General features: G+C 38.3%; 1 protein-coding gene across 5 annotated transcripts in view; it reads left to right on the top strand.

Annotated features, from left to right (window-relative positions):
* The window catches only part of CTPS2 (CTP synthase 2), a 383,279-nt gene that overhangs the window by 1,309 nt on the left and 361,882 nt on the right, over window positions 1-20,088 (top strand). For 3 of the 5 annotated variants that reach the window (XM_037822637.1, XM_037822638.1, XM_037822636.1), the window contains exons 1-2: window positions 2,574-2,739; window positions 18,073-18,243. In XM_037822637.1, coding sequence (XP_037678565.1) covers window positions 2,574-2,739; window positions 18,073-18,243 — 337 coding nt within the window. Of the gene's footprint in view, window positions 1-2,535; window positions 2,740-18,072; window positions 18,244-20,088 lie in introns of those variants that run through there. The other 2 variants (XM_037822635.1, XM_037822634.1) reach the window with 1 other exon arrangement.

Genomic DNA, 20,088 nt, shown 5'->3' with positions numbered 1-20,088 from the left:
TGCTCTTTAAATGGTCATCCTTGAGAAAGCGGCGCTCGGTGCTTCCGATGCAGTTAGTTGCTCTAGGCCTGCGCTGCCCAGTATGGTCGCCACTCGCCACAGGTGGCTTTTGAGCCCTGGAATTGTGGCCAGTCCGAATTGGATTGAAACGTGCTGGAAATATACGCACCTATTTCCGAGACTTAGTTTAAAAAAAGAGAGAGAATGTAAAAGTTCACAATAATTTTTATGTTGATTGTATTTGAAATAATATTTTGGATATATTGGTATATATATATATTATATATATATATATACACACACACACCCCACCTGTTTCTTTTTACTTTTTTAATGTGGCTCCTAGAAAATTTAAAATTACACATGTGGGCCGCATAATATTTTTATTGGATTGCACAGCTCTGCACGCCCATTTTGCAAACAATTGGTTCTGCCCATCGCATATAAAAGTAAATTAAAAACCTCAGGCTTCCCAAGGGAAGCCATCCCGATTTCAATCTAAAACAGCCGGCCTTTTCCTGCGGTTGTTAAACTTGGTTTTGTTAAGCTTTGTTTCAAACTTGCTTGCTTAAAAGAGGTAGGAAGAATTGTGTCACTTGGCAGTGTTACATTTTCAAGAGGTACTTTCTAAAATGCTTAAAGTGCTTTTAAAAAGTATCTTGTGTGTTTGCTGAATGCACAACTATATGTTGGTACTATGAACAGTTGATTGTACATCACAGATGGTTGTATGGTATGTGAATATGTCTCAATAAAACTGAATTTAATTTAAAAAAATAAAAAAAGTATCGTGTGTGTTTGAAAATACAGATAATAATTGCCTACAATGCAACCACCTGGATATATTAAGTTTTAACATTTTGGTGTATTTTTGACCAGTCTTAATTTAAAAAAAGCAGAATTAAGATAATTTTGTCTTCAATTTATATCATGCATTTTTCATGGCACATAAGCATTTTCTTATATGCTTATTTCTTATATTTATAGACTTTTTTAAAAAAACTTTTTTTATGTTGAAATGATGTCAAACTTACCAAACAGTTGCAAAAATAATACAACACCCCCTAGGGGTGGCAGGGGGAGAGGAACAATGGCATTGAACAGAGTCAACTGCATTTTGCAGAGAAAAGCAGGCCCATGCACTCAGGGAAGTCATTTCGGATGGCAAGCAGAGGAAACTACAAAATCGAAATGGGCATTACTCTGAGGAGGGCAGACATATGAGTAACTGAAAATCATTCCTATCTGATGGTATTTCATGCTTAATTTCCAAGTATTTAAAAAAAATCTGTGAATTACAAAAGACAGTGAGATTTATAGTTTTATTAGTTTTTATGAGTTAATTTTATTTTTTCTCCAGTTGTGATTTTATAATCGTGGTCTTACTCAGTTGGCCCTTTGCTTGCCATGATGACACAAATAATAATTTGAAGGACGACTTTCATGGGCATGGAGAATGGCAAGATCTGGAGGTCCCTGCACACACTCAAGGGAAAAACAATCATGATGAACATAAAGAAAGCCCAAGTCGCTTTCTTTATGGGGCTTCCCATCTGCCACTAAAACAAAGGCTTTTGAATCAGACAGCAACAGGAAAATCAAAATTTCCTTATGATTGACTTGATGTTTTCTATTGTTTTTTTTCAGCTCAGATATTCCTGAATGGTAAAATTGATGGGCAATGAAAAAATTCATTCAGCACCTGTAGTTAAGGAGTGTGCATTTATTATTATTAATAGCAACATAAATAGCTAACTTTTATTAGTCTTACTATATGCCACAGTTTATGCCAAATGTCAGCAAACATTTTCTATAAAGGGCATCCAGAGATAACATGTACACAAATAGGTGTGGCTGTATGCCAATAAAACTTTATTTTTGGATGCGGAAATTTGAATTGCATGCAGTTTTCACATCTCATGAAGCACTCTTCTTTTGATTTTTTTTTCAATCATTTAATAACATAAAAAGAATTCTTAGCTTGGGGACCATACAAAAAAAGATAGTGGGTCAGTTTTGGCCTATGGGCCATGGTTTGCTGACCCCTTCCTAGTCTGAAACTTAGTTCATTTAATCCTCACAACCACATATGAGATTGGTATTTTTATTCCATTTTACAGATAAAGAAATGGGCGTAGAAAGGGTAAGAAACTTGCCCAGACGCAGCTTGTACAGAGCTATCTGATTCCAGAGCCTAAAGTCTTAAACATTTCATGCCTCCAAATCCCAGAGACATCTGGGTTCTGATGATGAAGTTTTGTCATATGACAGAGTTGGGGCAAATGGAAAGTCAGGAGAGTAAAGCCAGTTATATTGCATGCAGAAAGTATTTCTTTCTTCTCAACAAAAATGAAAAGCCTGGAAGATAAGACTTTGTTTCAAATGTTTAAAAAATGTTTCAAATGTTTAAAAAATGTTAAAATTCTGGTTCAAAATGTTTAAAAATGTTTCAAATGTTTAAAAAATGTTAAAATTCTGGTTTAAGGCACTCTCTCTGCTTTATTGATTTGAGAAAATGTTTCTCTCACCTTTCAGATTATATCTGGGTCTGATACCCAGCCCCTCTTCTTTCAATGAAGTACATCCTAGTCACCGGTGGGGTCATCTCAGGCATTGGTAAAGGGATCATCGCGAGCAGTATTGGAACGATTCTAAAATCATGCGGACTCCGAGTTACGGCCATCAAAATTGACCCCTATATTAATATCGACGCGGGCACTTTTTCACCTTATGAGCATGGTAGGAAAGAGAATCACTTTCCCTCCCTTTTTAAAGCATTAGGTTACATTGCAGTTCTTTTTTGTATTGGGGGTAATCTCTTTAAGAGTTCCAGAAATAGTGTTGCTGGACCATAGGTTATGAATCTGTGCATGTTCCTATGGACGTTGATACGGTTTTCAGATTGTTGACAACATTCCAAATCAGTCAGCCCTTTTGGACAATGGTTTGTGAAAATACCATCTTCATTGTACCTTTTCCAGTGTAGATTATCTTTTATTTTATCACAAAAGTAATATACTTCTCTTAACATTTCATTGTTAAGAGAAAAATTCAGACAATACAGAACAATGTGAAGAAAAGAAAAATCATCCATTTTCCACTGCCAGGAGTAACTATTATGAATGTTGACATTTTGGTTTATGTACTAAAGATTTTTAAAAATGGCATTAACCTTTACAGACTGTTTTTAAAAAAAAACTTTTTTTAATTCCAAGAAGGAATGTGCATAAATCATAAGTGTACAGCAGTTCAATGTATTTTCACTGAGCGAATATACTGTGTAACCGGCCCTGGATCAAGAAACAGAACTTTCCATGCATCCCAGAAAGCCCCCTTTGGGCCCTGTCCAATCTCCCCCCAACCCTAACCCCAAGAGTAATGGCTATCCTGTCTCCTAACACCATGGATTACTTTTTTTTTTTTTTTTTTTTTTATTAAATTCAGTTTTATTGAAATACATTCACACACCATACAATCATCCACCATGGATTACTTTTGCTCATTTTTGAATTTTAAATGAATGCATTCTTACAGTCACACTATTTTTAAATCTAATTTTAAAACTTAATATACTGTGGATGTATGTATGTATTTATTTTTTAAGGGTGGAAGCTTTTTAATAAAGAAATTGCATATATTAATGATTTGTATTAGATTATAATCTCCAGTTATAGACAATTACTACCCATGTTGTGCAACAGATACCTTCTATTTTAGTTGCTAATAAAGGGCTATACAACTCAAAAACATGAATCTCTAAACAAAAAGTAACAATAAACCCGGAATTTATAAACTCAGTAGAGACCATTATAAAGATCTCCATCTAGGTGGGTAAATGTTTACTTAACTAGCACTTTTGGTAAATACAACAAACAAATCACTCTTAGAGCTGACATCATTGAGCCAGCACTGCCCTCAGTGCTTCATGTGCTTTAACCTCTGTGTTCCTCGTCACACGCAATGAATTAGTACCATTTGTAGGACTAATACTCTTGTTTGTATTGAATAAGGTGGGAAGCCTTCAGGACTTAGTGAGCTGAGAGAAGACTGGAGGCAGAAAGGACAGGTGATAGGGATGTGAGACTGGAAGCTATGATGGAACCACGTGGTCAGTGTATCATCCTGATCTCCCAAATGCAAATAGACACCATTGTCCAGTATTTGGCAGGCCTGGAGAACAGAGCAATGCAGCCAATTCAGTGGAGACAGAAAGAGTGAATCGGAAAGTGGAGACCAAGATTATCAGTCATAAGTCAATTTGAAGAAACTCATTGATTTTGTTAATTCAAACATTTCCTAAAAAAGAAAAAATGAAAAGAAACATGGAAGAGAAAAACAAGGATTATTTCAAATGTTATGTGAAGAAAATTAAGTGAAAGAAGTACTTATAGTATAAATCAAAATCTCAAACTACAGGAAGCATGTTTATAGTGTGAAAATGCCCAACATGAACTTGAGACACTAAAGCTTCAGCTGAAAGTCTATATACAGCTTGAGCAGTCTCAAGAACATGAAAGGAAGCTTTGCAGAAATTCCGTGGAGGGAAATTACTGCTTAGAAATAAAAGAGAAACTACCAGTGAGTATGCAAACATGAGGACTATACATCAAAAGCTGGATGTTATAGGAAAAGGATCAAAGACCTTTAGGGAAAACTGGAAAGCCCATTTCCATTGATCAACATTGGTTTACCCTCCGTGAGAAAAGAGTTCAAGAAAGTTGATAGGCAGTACTGTCGACCAAGAGAAAGCACAACGATCTAAGAAAAGAAAATGGTCACATTAGGCAAAAACTGGCAAATGAGAATTTGAAATTCATCATTTTCCATTGGCCCCTTTGCACCTACTACCACCTTCCACCCAGGAAGTGGCTCGAGAGGTTCAGGGTGTCTTTGGGATTGTCAGGTCCACAGGATACTAGGATGGATAAGCCGTGAAGGCAGGAGGATCTGGGGAGAGGTGCAGGTGTCATTCAGGTTTGCAGCTGCCAGTTCAGAAACGTCCAAATGCCCAGCACAACATCTGATGTGTTTTCTCTCTTTAAAACAATTCTCATCAATGACTTTTCTTCATTTAACTTGTTAATTAATTAATGCTGATTTTTTCCTTTTGAGGTTTTATATAATTACAGTTCCTAAATACTGTTTTCATAATTGATACGGTTTTAAGATAATTTTTGAGAATATATCATTTCTACTTCTCAGGACCCTCTAGAATTAGATGGTATAAGTGACGCATTTTAATTTAATTGATTGAGCCACTATTACTAAATCCATAACTGAACTCTGACAAGACCAGGTGGAGATAGCTGCTACATTAAGGGTCACTTCTGTATGCTATGAGGTGTGATAAGAAATCTGTAACAGGATCATCGTATTGATTTGTGATTCTGTTTTTTGTGTGATGCTTTTAAAGCCAAGGGAACATAGGTGGGATTCTATTTCTGCCCGAATGACCTGGCACGCTTCCATCATATGACCTGGTATTTTCAGCCTCAGATGTGGTTGCATGGCTCCCAAAGTGGCCCTGGGGACAGACTCCAAACCACTTGGCTGTTTTTCAGAATGGGGAGGCCTCTGCAGGGAGCAGTTCCTAGTATCTCTATGGCAGCCTCAGAGCCCAAATCTCCTAGACCATCAACTGAGATTTTCTCATGGGCAACTCCATTCACAGAACCTTTGTCAACCAGGTAGCTCTAAGCAAGTTGGTTCTCTGTGTTTCTATTTCTCCATCTGGGGGACAGCTGAAAACTGTGTTAACTGGGGGAGTCCTCTGCCACAGAGAGAGTGGGGGACACAGCCCCATATTGAGTCAGACTTTATCCAGCAAAGTGAGGGCACAGGAAACCCACAGCTTCAGCCTTGCACAGTCAGATAGTGGAACCAGGAGGCAATTCAGACCCCGTAGATATATTTATATACTCTCCACTTTAAAGGACTGCACAGAATCTGTACAATAATAGGAAATCATTTCCCACATTGAGTCAGACTTTATTTACTTTATTTACCCAGCAAAGTGAGGGTACAGGAAACCCACAGCTTCAGCCCTGTCCAGTCAGATGGTGAAACCAGGAGGCAATTCAGACCCTGTGGATATATTTATATACTCTCTACCTTTAAGGACTGCAGAGACTCTATACAATACTAAGAAATCATTTCCAATTAAACAGAAATTCCTAGGTGCAGTCCGATTTGAAGGTTATGCCTATTTTTTTTTTTTTTTTTAGAAGAGGGAAAAAAAATTTTAATGTTCATGCCCTTTATTTTTTTTTTTTTATCTTCATTTTATTGAGATATATTCACATACCACGCAGTCATACAAAACAAATCGTACTTTCGATTGTTTACAGTACCATTACATAGTGGTACATTCATCACCCAAATCAATCCCTGACACCTTCATTAGCACACACACAAAAATAACAAGAATAATAATTAGAGTGAAAAAGAGCAATTGAAGTAAAAAAGAACACTGGGTACCTTTGTCTGTTTGTTTCCTTCCCCTATTTTTCTTTTTTTTTTTTTTTTTATCATCATTTTATTGAGATATATTCACATACCACGCAGTCATACAAAACAAATTGTACTTTCGATTGTTTACAGTACCATTACATAGTTGTACATTCATCACCCAAATCAATCCCTGACACCTTCATTAGCACACACACAAAAATAACAAGAATAATAATTAGAGTGAAAAAGAGCAATTGAAGTAAAAAAGAACACTGGGTACCTTTGTCTGTTTGTTTCCTTCCCCTATTTTTCTACTCATCCATCCATAAACTAGACAAAGTGGAGTGTGGTCCTTATGGCTTTCCCAATCCCATTGTCACCCCTCATAAGCTACATTTTTATACAACTGTCTTCGAGATTCATGGGTTCTGGGTTGCCGTTTGATATTTTCAGGTATCCACCACCAGCTACCCCAATTCTTTAGAACCTAAAAAGGGTTGTCTAAAGTGTGCGTAAGAGTGCCCACCAGAGTGACCTCTCGGCTCCTTTTGGAATCTCTCTGCCACTGAAGCTTATTTCATTCCTTTCACATCCCCCTTTTGGTCAAGAAGATGTTCTCCGTCCCACGATGCCAGGTCTACATTCCTCCCCGGGAGTCATATTCCACGTTGCCAGGGAGATTCACTCCCCTGGGTGTCTGATCCCACGTAGGGGGGAGGGCAGTGATTTCACCTTTCAAGTTGGCTTAGCTAGAGAGACAGGGCCACATCTGAGCAACAAAGAGGCATTCGGGAGGAGGCTCTTAGGCACAACCATAGGGAGGCCTAGCCTCTCCTTTGCAGCAACCGTCTTCCCAAGGGTAAAACCTGTGGTAGAGGGCTCAACCCATCAAACCACCTATGTCTGTGGTCATGTTAGCAACCATGGAGGTGGGGTAGGCGAATACCCCTGCATTCTCCACAGGCTCCTCAAGGGGGCACTACATCTTTTTTTTTCCTTGTTTTTCTTTTTCTTTTTTTTTTTTTTAACTTTCCCTTCTTTTTTAAATCAACTGCATGAAAAAAAAGTTAAAAAGAAAACAAACATACAATAAAAGAACATTTCAAAGAGACCATAACAAGGGAGTAAGAAAAAGACAACTAACCTAAGATAACTGCTTAACTTCCAACATGTTCCTACTTTACCCCAAGAAAGTTACCTAATATAGCAACATTTCTGTGAACTTGCTCCTACTATATCCATCAGAAATTAACAGACCATAGTCATTCCTGGGCATCCCCAGAACGTTAAATAGCTTATCTGTTCTTCTTGGATTATTGTTCCCCCTTCCTTAATTGCTCTCTATTGCTAGTTCCCCTACATTCTACATTATAAACCATTTGTTTTACATTTTTCAAAGTTCACATTAGTGGTAGCATATAATATTTCTCTTTTTGTGCCTGGCTTATTTCGCTCAGCATTATGTCTTCAAGGTTCATCCATGTTGTCATATGTTTCACGAGATCGTTCCTTCTTACTGCCGCGTAGTATTCCATCGTGTGTATATACCACATTTTATTTATCCACTCATCTGTTGAAGGACATTTGGGTTGTTTCCATCTCTTGGCAATTGTGAATAATGCTGCTATGAACATTGGCGTGCAGATATCTGTTCGTGTCACTGCTTTCCGACCTTCCGGGTATATACCGAGAAGTGCAATCGCTGGATCGAATGGTAACTCTATATCTAGTTTTCTAAGGAACTGCCAGACTGACTTCCAGAGTGGCTGAACCATTATACAGTCCCACCAACAATGAATAAGAGTTCCAATTTCTCCACATCCCCTCCAGCATTTGTAGTTTCCTGTTTGTTTAATGGCAGCCATTCTAACCGGTGTTAGATGGTATCTCATTGTGGTCTTAATTTGCATCTCTCTAATAGCTAGTGAAGCTGAACATTTTTTCATGTGTTTCTTGGCCATTTGTATTTCCTCTTCAGAGAACTGTTTTTTCATATCTTTTGCCCATTTTATAATTGGGCCGACTGTACTATTGTCATTGAGTTGTAGGATTTCTTTATATATGCAAGATATCAGTCTTTTGTCAGATACATGGTTTCCAAAAATTTTTTCCCATTGAGTTGGCTGCCTCTTTACCTTTTTGAGAAATTCCTTTGAGGTGCAGAAACTTCTAAGCTTGAGGAGTTCCCATTTATCTATTTTCTCTTTTGTTGCTTGTGCTTTGGGTGTAAAGTCTAGGAAGTGGCCGCCTAATACAAGGTCTTGAAGATGTTTTCCTACATTATCTTCTAGGAGTTTTATGGTACTTTCTTTTATATTGAGATCTTTGGTCCATTTTGAGTTAATTTTTGTGTAGGGAGTGAGGTAGGGGTCCTCTTTCATTCTTTTGGATATGGATATCCAACTCTCCCAGCCCCATTTGTTGAAAAGACCATTATGACTCAGTTCAGTGACTTTGGGGGCCTTATCAAAGATCAGTCGGCCATAGATCTGAGGGTCTGTCTCCGAATTCTCAATTCGATTCCATTGATCTATATGTCTATCTTTGTGCCAGTACCATGCTGTTTTGGCAACTGTGGCTTTATAATAAGCTTCAAAGTCAGGGAGTGTAAGTCCTCCCACTTCGTTTTTCTTTTTTAGAGTGTCTTTAGCAATTCGAGGCATCTTCCCTTTCCAAATAAATTTGATAACTAGCTTTTCCAAGTCTGCAAAGTAGGTTGTTGGAATTTTGATTGGGATTGCATTGAATCTGTAGATGAGTTTGGGTAGAATTGACATCTTAATGACATTTAGCCTTCCTATCCATGAACATGGAATATTTTTCCATCTTTTAAGGTCCCCTTCTATTTCTTTTAGTAGAGTTATGTAGTTTTCTTTGTATAGGTCTTTTACATCTTTGGTTAAGTTTATTCCTAGGTACTTGATTTTTTTAGTTGCTATTGAAAATGGTATCTTTTTCTTGAGTGTCTCTTCAGTTTGTTCATTTCTAGCATATAGAAACATTACTGACTTGTGTGCATTAACCTTGTATCCCGCTACTTTGCTAAATTTGTTTATTAGCTCTAGTAGCTGTATCGTCGATTTCTCAGGGTTTTCTAGATATAAGATCATATCATCTGCAAACAATGACAGTTTTACTTCTTCTTTTCCAATTTGGATGCCTTTTATTTCTTTGTCTTGCCGGATTGCCCTGGCTAGCACTTCCAGCACAATGTTGAATAACAGTGGTGACAGCGGGCATCCTTGTCTTGTTCCTGATCTTAGAGGGAAGGCTTTCAGTCTCTCACCATTGAGTACTATGCTGGCTGTGGGTTTTTCATATATGCTCTTTATCATGTTGAGGAAGTTTCCTTCAATTCCTACCTTTTGAAGTGTTTTTATCAAAAACGGATGTTGGATTTTGTCAAATGCTTTTTCAGCATCTATTGAGATGATCAATTGATTTTTCCCTTTTGACTTGTTAATGTGTTGTAATACATTGATTGATTTTCTTATGTTGAACCATCCTTGCATTATGCCTATTTTTAAGGCTTCAATATGTAATGATATTGCCAAAGGTTTTTCGGTCCATCGTTCCTTATCTGAAAATTGAAAATTCTTTATATGTTCATGGCTATTTATAGTCTTTATTCTACTGGGAAATATTAATGTATTTGAGTATGGAGTGCTTTGGGGTTGTCTTCTTATTTATGGAAAATATTCTATCATCTGAAAAATTCCATCTGTCTGCTAGGGTTTTCTGATAAGGATTGTGGATCGGTGCCAATTTATATCTTCATCAACAGTGTATGAGAAGACCTGTTTCTTTAAGCCCTTGCTGAATATTATTCTTTTTAAACTTTACTAACCCTAGAGTAAAAACATCAAATGCGGCATCTTGTTGTTTTAGTTTAGATTTCTTGGATTTTCATTTTATTTGTGAATGACTCATTCAAATCTGTGGTAGACTGTATTTTTGTTAGAAAATATCACCCAACTGCCTTCTGTGGAGTAAATTTCCCTGCCCCATTGACATTGGGTGTTGGAGGGTGACCAACTTGTCTTGGTTTGCCTGGGACTTTCCCAGTTTTGAAATGAAAAGTTCTGTGTTCAGGGACCCCTCTAAGTCCTGGACAAACTGAGGCTGCTGGTCACCATATTTGGCCATGTGATTTGTTTTGCCCTATGGGATATTAGTGAATATGACATATGCCACGTTGAATCAAACTTTAAGTGCATCTGCCTGGTTTGACTCAGTTTCTCTTGTGCTTTTGCTCTCTGATATCAGAACAGCCTGCCTGATGTAGAGATTTCTTGTTCAGCCTGGGTCCTGGAATAAGAAGACACGAAGAGTAGACTCACAGCCGACCCACAGTCCCCATGGAACTTAAGAGAGATATAAATAAACGCTTTCTAAGTTGCTGAGGTGTTGGGGTCATTTGTTATGAAGCAGTGTTGATTAATGCAATGTGTTATGCCAATTTTTCTTCTTATGATTTTTAAGAATACTTTATTCTTAAATATTTAAATATCAAATAAATATTTTTTATGTTAAAGTGTATTAACCTATGTTTCTCACGTGTTTATTGTTACCCTGTTTGAATTTTGTCTTAACTCTACCTCTGCTATATTTTGATAAATTTCAGTTTACCATTTGTGTAATTAAATAAATCAACTAATTCCTTTGTGGTTTTGCCTTTGATGTCCCCTTTAGGCATCTCCACCCCAGGAATATTTAAATACTCACTTATATTTTCTTCCAGTACTTTTATGGTTTTATTTCCTTTTCCTTTTACATTGTTATCATGTCTGGGATTTAATTTGGTATGAGTTAAAGGTGAAACTTAATTTTTTTCTTAATGATTAGCCAACTACTCCTAATGGAGTTTATCAAGGATTTCATCCTTTCCCCACTAACTTGAAATACCACTTTTTATTATTGTTTACTAAATTTCTTTATATACTTGGGTCTGTTTTTGTACTCAGCCCTGTTCTGTTGACCTCTTTGTTTGTCCATGCTTACCATTTTATTAGCTGCAGCTTTTTTTATTATCAGGTAGGTCAGGACTTGCCTTATTATTCCTTTTCCTCTTTTATTTATTTATTTTTAACCTCAAAGTGTTCTTTGCCTTCAAACTTAACTGAAGAAGATTCATTTTGTCAAATTTTACAAGAAATCCCATCAGGATTTTGACAGAAATGGCTTTAAATGTATGAATTACTCTGGGGAAGAATTAAACGCTGAAAATATTGACTGGCCCATTCAGAAAAAGTTTTAAATGGCTTTCATTTTATTGTTACCTTCTCTAATATCTCTAAAGTAAGGTTTTAAAGTTTTCTTCTTATAGGTGCTACAGATGTCTTTGAAGTTTATTTCTGAGTATTTTACCTGCTTTGACTTGTGATGATACCTTTGTGTGTGCACTTTTTTAAAGCTATATGTTGAATTCCTTTATGTAATAGGAACCTTTTTGGGTATCTTGGTTTTGCTGCTTTGTTGATGTTATACTATATATATATATATATATATATAGTTATATATATATATATAGTTATATATATATATAGTTATATATATATATAGTTACATTTATATGTGTGTGTATACATATATACAGGCACATATATTTCAATCTTCCTTTATTCATTATTATTATTTATAAGGGCTTTTATTTTATAATTTAATTTTTTCATTTTTGTTTTGGTAGTCTCACCTTTTTTTCTTCAAATTGTTGTCAGGTTAAAAAAAAATCTATTGGAGTTTTTACTATAATTACATTAAATCTATAAAACTGTTTTGAAGGCTTGACATCTACAATATATACCACTGTTCTAGGAACATAATGTATACTTACTTTTAAAATTTGGGAATTTAAAATGTGAGACTCTTTGCCATATACCTGGGGTGTTTCCAAACTGGATTTGGCCTGAATTAATTTAAGAAATTTCAGAGTGCCCCCCGCATACTAAAAAAAAGGGGTGTCAGAAGTTAAGAAGATCAAAGTAAAAAAGTTTCCATAGATTGGCTGTTCCTGATTAACACGAGAAAGTGGGATTTGAATTGGAAATTGAATTTGGGAAGCAAAAATATTGCAATTTCGTCAATTTGCCCTTCTGCCCTTATGGTTAGAGATCTTCCCAGACCACGTTTATGTATGTTATAACGGAGATACAAATAAAAGGCTTCTGATCAGGTGTATATGCCAGCCAGCCTTTAAAATTTTGCTGTGAAGATCTAGGGGTAGCAGTAAATGACAGAATCTCCTTAACCAGGAAGAGGTTTAGTTCTTACAAGGTGGCTTGAGAACTTATGACTTCCACTCAAGGGGTTGTTTAATCAAGACTCAGAGACCTCAATAGTTAGTGAAGGTGCTTCTGCTGTGATAAGGTCTACATTTATATTCTTTTTCACAGGGGACATGTGCAGTTGCTTATCACATTTTTGCCAAGTCTAGCTGCAGCCCTGCTTTGTCATCTACTGCCTGTTCAGTTGTGAATTTAACCAAAATGAAAATCAATTAAAGCTTTCCTATATCAATTTCAGAGTCCAGGATACTGATACTTTGAAGTAAATTGCCATTTTTTTCAGTTATTTCTTTACTGTGAAATATATATACAAAAAGGTGATAACTTTCAAATTACAATTTAACAAGTAGCTATAGAACAAATTTCAAAGGGTGCTTTGGGTTTCAGTTCCACCATTTCAATTCTTTCCTTCTAGCTCTTCTAATACCCAACCAACTAAGAAAAAGAAAATTATTTAGAGATTCCATATTCATAATCCTTTTTGAAATTCCATCTTGTCTGTTGCTACCCCTTCCTCTAGTTTAATCACTTTCCCGATCTTCAGGGATGTCTAGGCAGTGACCTCCCTAATCTGTTCATGTTGAAAAGGGGTATCAGCTTTATGAGCAAAGGGGACACATCTAGTTGATGTTCCTGAAGAGGCTATTGCCTCTGGGTTTGGGGACTTAGCTGGCATAGGAATTCTCTAAGGAATTTAAGTTTCTGAAGAATGAACTTAGTGAGTGAAAGTTTTATAGACTCTCAGAAAGGGATCTGGGTATTCTTTAGGGTTTTTGGGACCACTGTTGACTTGGGCTTATCATACTGTGGTCATTTGGCAAATCTAGCTGAAGCTTGCGTAGGAGTAATTTTTTCTTTAAGGGCCAAATAGTACCTTTAGGCTTGCAGGCCATAGAACCTCTGTCATAACCACACAGCTGTGTCATTGTACTGATAAAACAGCCAAAGACAACATGTAAGTGAATAGGCATGACTGCTCTAAGAATACTTTATTTATAAAAAGAGGCTGCTGGTGGGCCATAGTTTAGCAACCCCTGTTTTAGATGACTGGTTCTCAGACTTTGGAGAGCCTAAGAATCACATGGAAGGCTTGTTAAAACACAGATTGTTAAAATACAATTTCTGACTCAGCAGGTCTGGGCCAGGCCCAAGAATTGGCATTTCTACCCACCTCTCAGGGAACATACTTTGCGAACTCCTGGTTTATGCTCACCATCGCTTTCTGAGACATTTGCACTTGGGTTCTAATTGATGTTTCTGGCCCAGCCAGGATTGTCTTCTTTCTGTTCAGCCTTCACATTGCACAGGTTGAACTTTTTACAGTGCAAACCTGAGCCATCCTTCTTAACCCCCTTCAGGGCTTGCCATTGCTCACAGGGAAAAATGCTAACTCCTTGTCGTGGGACACATGGTCTAGTGCTGGTGAGTCTCTCCAAGTTCTGGACCACTTGTGTGCGGGCCATCCCCAAGTTTTTGAATAGATGAGATCATGCTACATGGTGTCAAGTTTTCCTGCCTTTGCGTCTGCTATTTCCCCTGCCTGGAATGCTTTATTGGCACTAACCACCCACCATTTATTTTTTTTTATTTTTTATTTTTTTTTATTATTATTTGTAATTATTTTATTAGTAAGCAAAGAGAAAACAAGAGAATTACAGAGGGCTACAGTAGTATACCACAATCTGGAAGTGGAAGGGAGGTTTCCCTAAGGAAGCAACATTTTAGTTTACCGCAGAAGGAGGACAAGGAATTAGACTAAAAAGATATAAATCACTTTACAAATGTGCAGAGGTCTAGAGTTAGGACAGAACGTGGAATATTTTAGCCAGTGAGTTCTGACAATAAAAAACATAGAGAAGAGTATAAAAGTTAAGATTAGACAGATAAGCACATACATATAAAGTCACAAATAAAACTACTACCCACACATACATGCACATATCCAAACTTAAAAACCATATCTACACACAGTTATCTTAATTCAAATCTACTTTTGATTTCTGCTTTCCTTGTCCTAAGACCGAACTCATCCTAACTTGTTAATTCTCTTCCATTCTCTCTTTTTTTTTTTTTTCATTTTTATTGAGATTGTTCAGATACCATACAATTATCCAAAGATCCAAAGTGTACAATCACTTGCCCCTGGGTTCCCTCATACAGCTGTGCATCCATCACACTTAATTTTTGTTCAATTTTTAGAAACTTTTCATTACTCCAGACAAGAAATAAAGTGAAAGATGAAAAAAGAAAAAAAAGAAAAGGAAACTCTAAACCTCCCCTATCCCTAACCAACCCCCCTCAATTGTTGACTCCTAGTATTGATATAGTACGTTTGTTACTGTTTATGAAAAAATGTTGAAATACTACTAACTGTAGTATATAGTTTGTGATAGGTATATAGTTCTTCCCTATATGCCCCTCTATTATTAACTTCTAATTGTATTGTCATACATTTGTTCTGGTTCATGAAGTGATTTCTAGTTTTTGTACAGTTGATCATGGACATTGCCCACCATAGGATTCAGTTTTATACATTTCCATCTTTTGACCTCCAACTTTCCTTCTGGTGACATATATGACTCTGAGCTTCCCCTTTCCACCTCATTCACACACCATTCGGCGCTGTTAGTTATTCTCACATCTTGCTACCAACACCCTTGTTCATTTCCAAACATTTAAGTTCATAATAATTGAACATTCTGCTCATACTAAGCAAGAGCATCTACATTTCTTCCACAAGGCAGGAGGGAGAGTCAAAGAAGGTAGAGAGGCAAAAGAAAGAGGAAACAAAAAAATGACAGCTAGGAAGCAGCAAAAGGAAAAATAACCTTAAATCAAAGTTGAATAAAGAATCAGACAATACCACCAATGTCAAGTGTCTAACATGCCTCCCCTATCCCCGCCTCTTATCTGCATTCACCTTGGTATATCACCTTTGTTACATTAAAGGAAGCATAATACAATGATTCTATTAGTTACAGTCTCTAGTTTATGCTGATTGCATCCCTCCCCCAATGCCTCCCCATTTTTAACACCTTGCAAGGTTGACATTTGCTTGCTCTCCCTCGTAAAAGAACATATTTGTACGTTTTATCACAATTGTTGAATACTCTAGATTTCACCAAGTTACACAGTCCCAGTCGTTATCTTTCCTCCTTTCTTGTGGTGTCTCACATGCTCCCCATCTTCCTCTCTAAACCGTATTCATAGTTACCTTTGTTCAGTGTATTTACATTGTTGTGCTACCATCTCCCAAAATTGTGTTCCAAACCACACACTCCTGTCTTCTATCACCCTGTAGTGCTCCCTTTAGTATTTCCTGTAGGGCAGGTGTCTTGTTCACAAAGTCTCTCATTGTCTGTTTGTCAGAAAATATTTTGAGCTCTCCCTCATATTTGAAGGACAGCTTTGCTGGATACAGGATTCTTGGTTGGTGGTTTTTCTCTTTCAGTATCTTAAATATATCACACCACTTCCTTCTTGCCTCCATGGTTTCTGCTGAGAGATCCGCACAAAGTCTTATTAAGCTTCCTTTGTATGTAATGGATTGCTTTTCTCTTGCTGCTTTCAGGATTCTCTCTTTGTCTTTGACATTCGATAATCTGATTATTAAGTGTCTTGGCGTAGGCCTATTCATATCTCTTCTGTTTGGAGTACGCTGCGCTTCTTGGATCTGTAATTTTATGTCTTTCATAAGAGATGGGAAATTTTCATTAATTAGTTCCTCTATTATTGCTTCTGCCCCCTTTCTCTTCTCTTCTCCTTCTGGGACACCAATGATACGTACATTATTGTACTTTGTTTCATCCTTGATTTCCTGGAGACGTTGCTCATATTTTTTCATTCTTTTCTCCATCTGCTCCTTTGCGTGTAGGCTTTCAGGTGTTTTGTTCTCCAGTTCCTGAGTGTTTTCTTCTGCCTCTTGAGATCTGCTGTTGTATGTTTCCACTGTGTCTTTCATCTCTTGTGTTGTGCCTTTCATTTCCATAGATTCTACTAGTAGGTTTTTTGAACTTTTGATTTCTGCCGTATACATGTCCAGTGCTTCCTTTACAGCCTCTATCTCTTTTGCAATATCTTCTCTAAACTTTTTGAATTGATTTAGCATTAGTTGTTTAAATTCCTGTATCTCAGTTGAAGTGTACGTTTGTTCCTTTGACTGGGCCATAACTTTGTTTTTCTTAGTGTAGGTTGTAATTTTCTGTTGTCTAGGCATGGTTTCCTTGGTTATGCAAATCAGGTTTTCCCAGACCAGAACAGGCTCAGGTCCCAGGGGGAAGAAATATTCAGTATCTGGTTTCCCTGCGGGTGTGTCTTAGAAAATTGCTCCACCCTGTGATGCCTCAGGTCACTGTGCTTTTCTGCCCAGCAGGTGACGCCTGTTAGCCTATAATTCTTGACTGGTGTGAGGAGGTATGGCCGTGTTCCCCCAGGCTCTGGGGTCTGGTTCTGAATGGAAAGGGCCCCACCCCTTTCCTCCTAGAGAAGACAGACCCCTCAGGTGGAGGTCATTAGCATTTCAATGGTCTCTCTCTCTGCTTGTGCTGTCTCCACCCTTCCCGGAGTCACAGCCCTGGAAACTTAAAATGACTGGGGCTTTCTCCACTGAGCCAAAAAAGAGACAGATATTCCCCTTCAGACCCAGTCCAAAGCAACCCTCCGGCTCTCCCAGGTCAGTCGTCGCCCAAAGCCTCTGTCTGTTTTTTGGGGCTGCGTACCTGTAGTGAGCAGTTCACACTCGCTACTTAAAACCCCAGTTGGAGCTCAGCTGAGCTGTATTCGCTTGCCGGGAGAGAGCTTCTCTCTGACACCACGGGGCTCCACAGCTCGGGCTATGGGGGAGGGGGTCTCCCGACCTGGTTCCGCAGGTTTTACTTACAGATTTTATGCTGTGTTCTCGGGCATGCCTCCCAATTCAGGTTGGTGTATGATGAATGGATGGTCTTGTTTGTCCCCCCGCAGTTATTCTGGATTATTTACTAGTTGTTTCTGTTTTTTTGTAGTTGTTCCAGGGAGACTACTTAGCTTCCACGTCTCTCTATGCCGCCATCTTGCCCGAGCCCCCACCATTTATTTTTAAAGTTGCTGTTTTAAAGTCCTTAATCTTGAAGACAGAATTTCAGTAAGCATTTAAAAGATATCATAATAGGATACCTGAACGTTTTTTTGGATGCATTATCATGGATAGAACTGTTAAATGTCCCCCATCAACATAAGGAGATGGTGATAAATATGGCATATAAATGCCCTTCATGGCTCTCTAATAATATGTGTCCATTTTTGAAATATAATCTATTAAAAGCAAGGTTTTCATTTTTATATTGTCATTTTATTTTAGGCGAAGTGTTTGTCTTAAATGATGGCGGAGAAGTTGATTTAGACCTTGGAAACTACGAAAGGTTCTTGGACATTAATCTTTATAAGGACAACAACATCACCACTGGGAAGATATATCAACATGTGATCAATAAAGAGAGGCGTGGTGATTACCTGGGGAAAACAGTACAAGGTAGTATGTTCCAGAAACATTTATGGAGCCCGATGTCCTGAGCAGGTGCATCCTGCTCAAAATAGATATGAAAATGATAGGGTCTCTGTGCTCTTCAAGTTCTAATCATTTAAAAATCCCTGCATTCTTTTCATTTTCCTTAAAAAATGTCAAGCTCATCCTCCATGTTTTTGATTGTATTTTCATCAGGGTCTTTTCTCTTTATTACTGTTATCTGCCCCCCCTTAGTCCATATATGTTTCTCTCTCCCCCCCATCCCCCTTTAGCTTTTATTTTAGAATATGCACAGAGAACTGTTTTGTTTTGTTTTGTTTTTAAACAATTTTTACCTGTTTGGGGGGCAAGGATTTTTGGAACTTTTTTGGGGGGTTATTGTCTTTTATTCAACAAGTTCTTTTTCTCCCTTTTAATCTCATCTTTGCATAGATGATTCTTGATCATCTTTTGAAGGACAGTGTTGGGGAGTGTTCTAGTTTGCTAATGCTGCCGGAATGCAAAACACCAGAAATGGATTGGCTTTTATAAAAGGGGGTTTATTTGGTTACACAGTTACAGTCTTAAGGCCATAAAGTGTCCAAAGTAACACATCAGCAATCGGGTACCTTCACTGGAGGATGGCCAATGGTGTCCGGAAAACCTCTGTTAGCTGGGAAGGCACGTGGCTGGCGTCTGCTCCAAAGTTCTGGTTTCAAAATGGCTTTCTCCCAGGATATTCCTCTTCAGGCTGCAGTTCCTCAAAAATGTCACTCTCAGTTGCTCTTGGGACATTTGTCCTCTCTTAGCTTCTCCAGAGCAAAAGTCTGCTTTCAACGGCTGTCTTCAAACTGTCTCTCATCTGCAGCTCCTGTGCGTTCTTCAACATGTCCCTCTTGGCTGTAGCAAGCTCGCTCCTTCTGTCTGATCTTATATAGTGCACCAGTAATTTAATTCAGACCCACCCTGAATGGGCGGGCCAACATCTCTGTGGAAATTATCCAATCAGAGTCATCACCTACAGTTGGGTGGGGCGCATCTCCATGGAGACACTCAAAGAATTACAATCTAATTAACACTGATAGGTCTGCCCACACAAGATTACATCAAAGATGATGGCGTTTAGGGGGACGTAATACATTCAAACTGGCACAGGGAGGGACTGGGGACTGAGTTGGAGTGTGAGCAGCACAGTCTGCTAATTCCTGACACTTTTTTCACCAACCCATGGTGATGGTTAGTGGGGCAGTTTTGACTCTCTTTTGTCTTGGAAGAAATCCCCTAGGCACCCTCTGAAGCCTTGTATTCATCTGTTCCTATATTCCTTATCCCCTTTAAATCCCTTTCAAGTTGGGTCCAGTTGACAAGTAGATAAAGCAGCGTGACAGATGGAGATAAAAAAATCATCTCTGTTCCTGCTGAAACTGGACAATGTGGCTTAGATCTGTGACTGCCACTGTGCTTTCCTGCAAGTGTAGGTCTTGGGAAGAAGCACCAGAGGGAGAGCTGCTATATCCCACCAACCCCAACCCAACAATGGGGAGAGGACAAAGTCTCAGACTATGACCCTGACCCCTGATCCCAGGGTGTACCATGGGGAGGCAGAGCCCTGCAGATACCCACCCTCTCGGAAAGGGGCTGGACTGGGCACGTGCAGTGAGTCATTCCAAATTCAATCGGAAAGGACACTCTCGTCCTTGTCCCTCTCCCCCCAACCCCAGGCAGGTGCGAGGTAAAGCAGGAGGGGGATGTTCCTTAGCCCCAGCTTCCCAGAGGCCAACATTTCTACTTAGTGTATCAAGTTAAGAGCCCGGTGCTGCGTCCCTATGGGCCAGTGGGGATGTTGCCTTTGGGACTCAGGGACCTTGGTCC

Source organism: Choloepus didactylus, chromosome X (genome assembly GCF_015220235.1).
Source record: "Choloepus didactylus isolate mChoDid1 chromosome X, mChoDid1.pri, whole genome shotgun sequence".
Classification (NCBI taxonomy): domain Eukaryota; kingdom Metazoa; phylum Chordata; class Mammalia; order Pilosa; family Megalonychidae; genus Choloepus; species Choloepus didactylus.
This window is presented reverse-complemented; position numbering and strand designations above follow the sequence as displayed.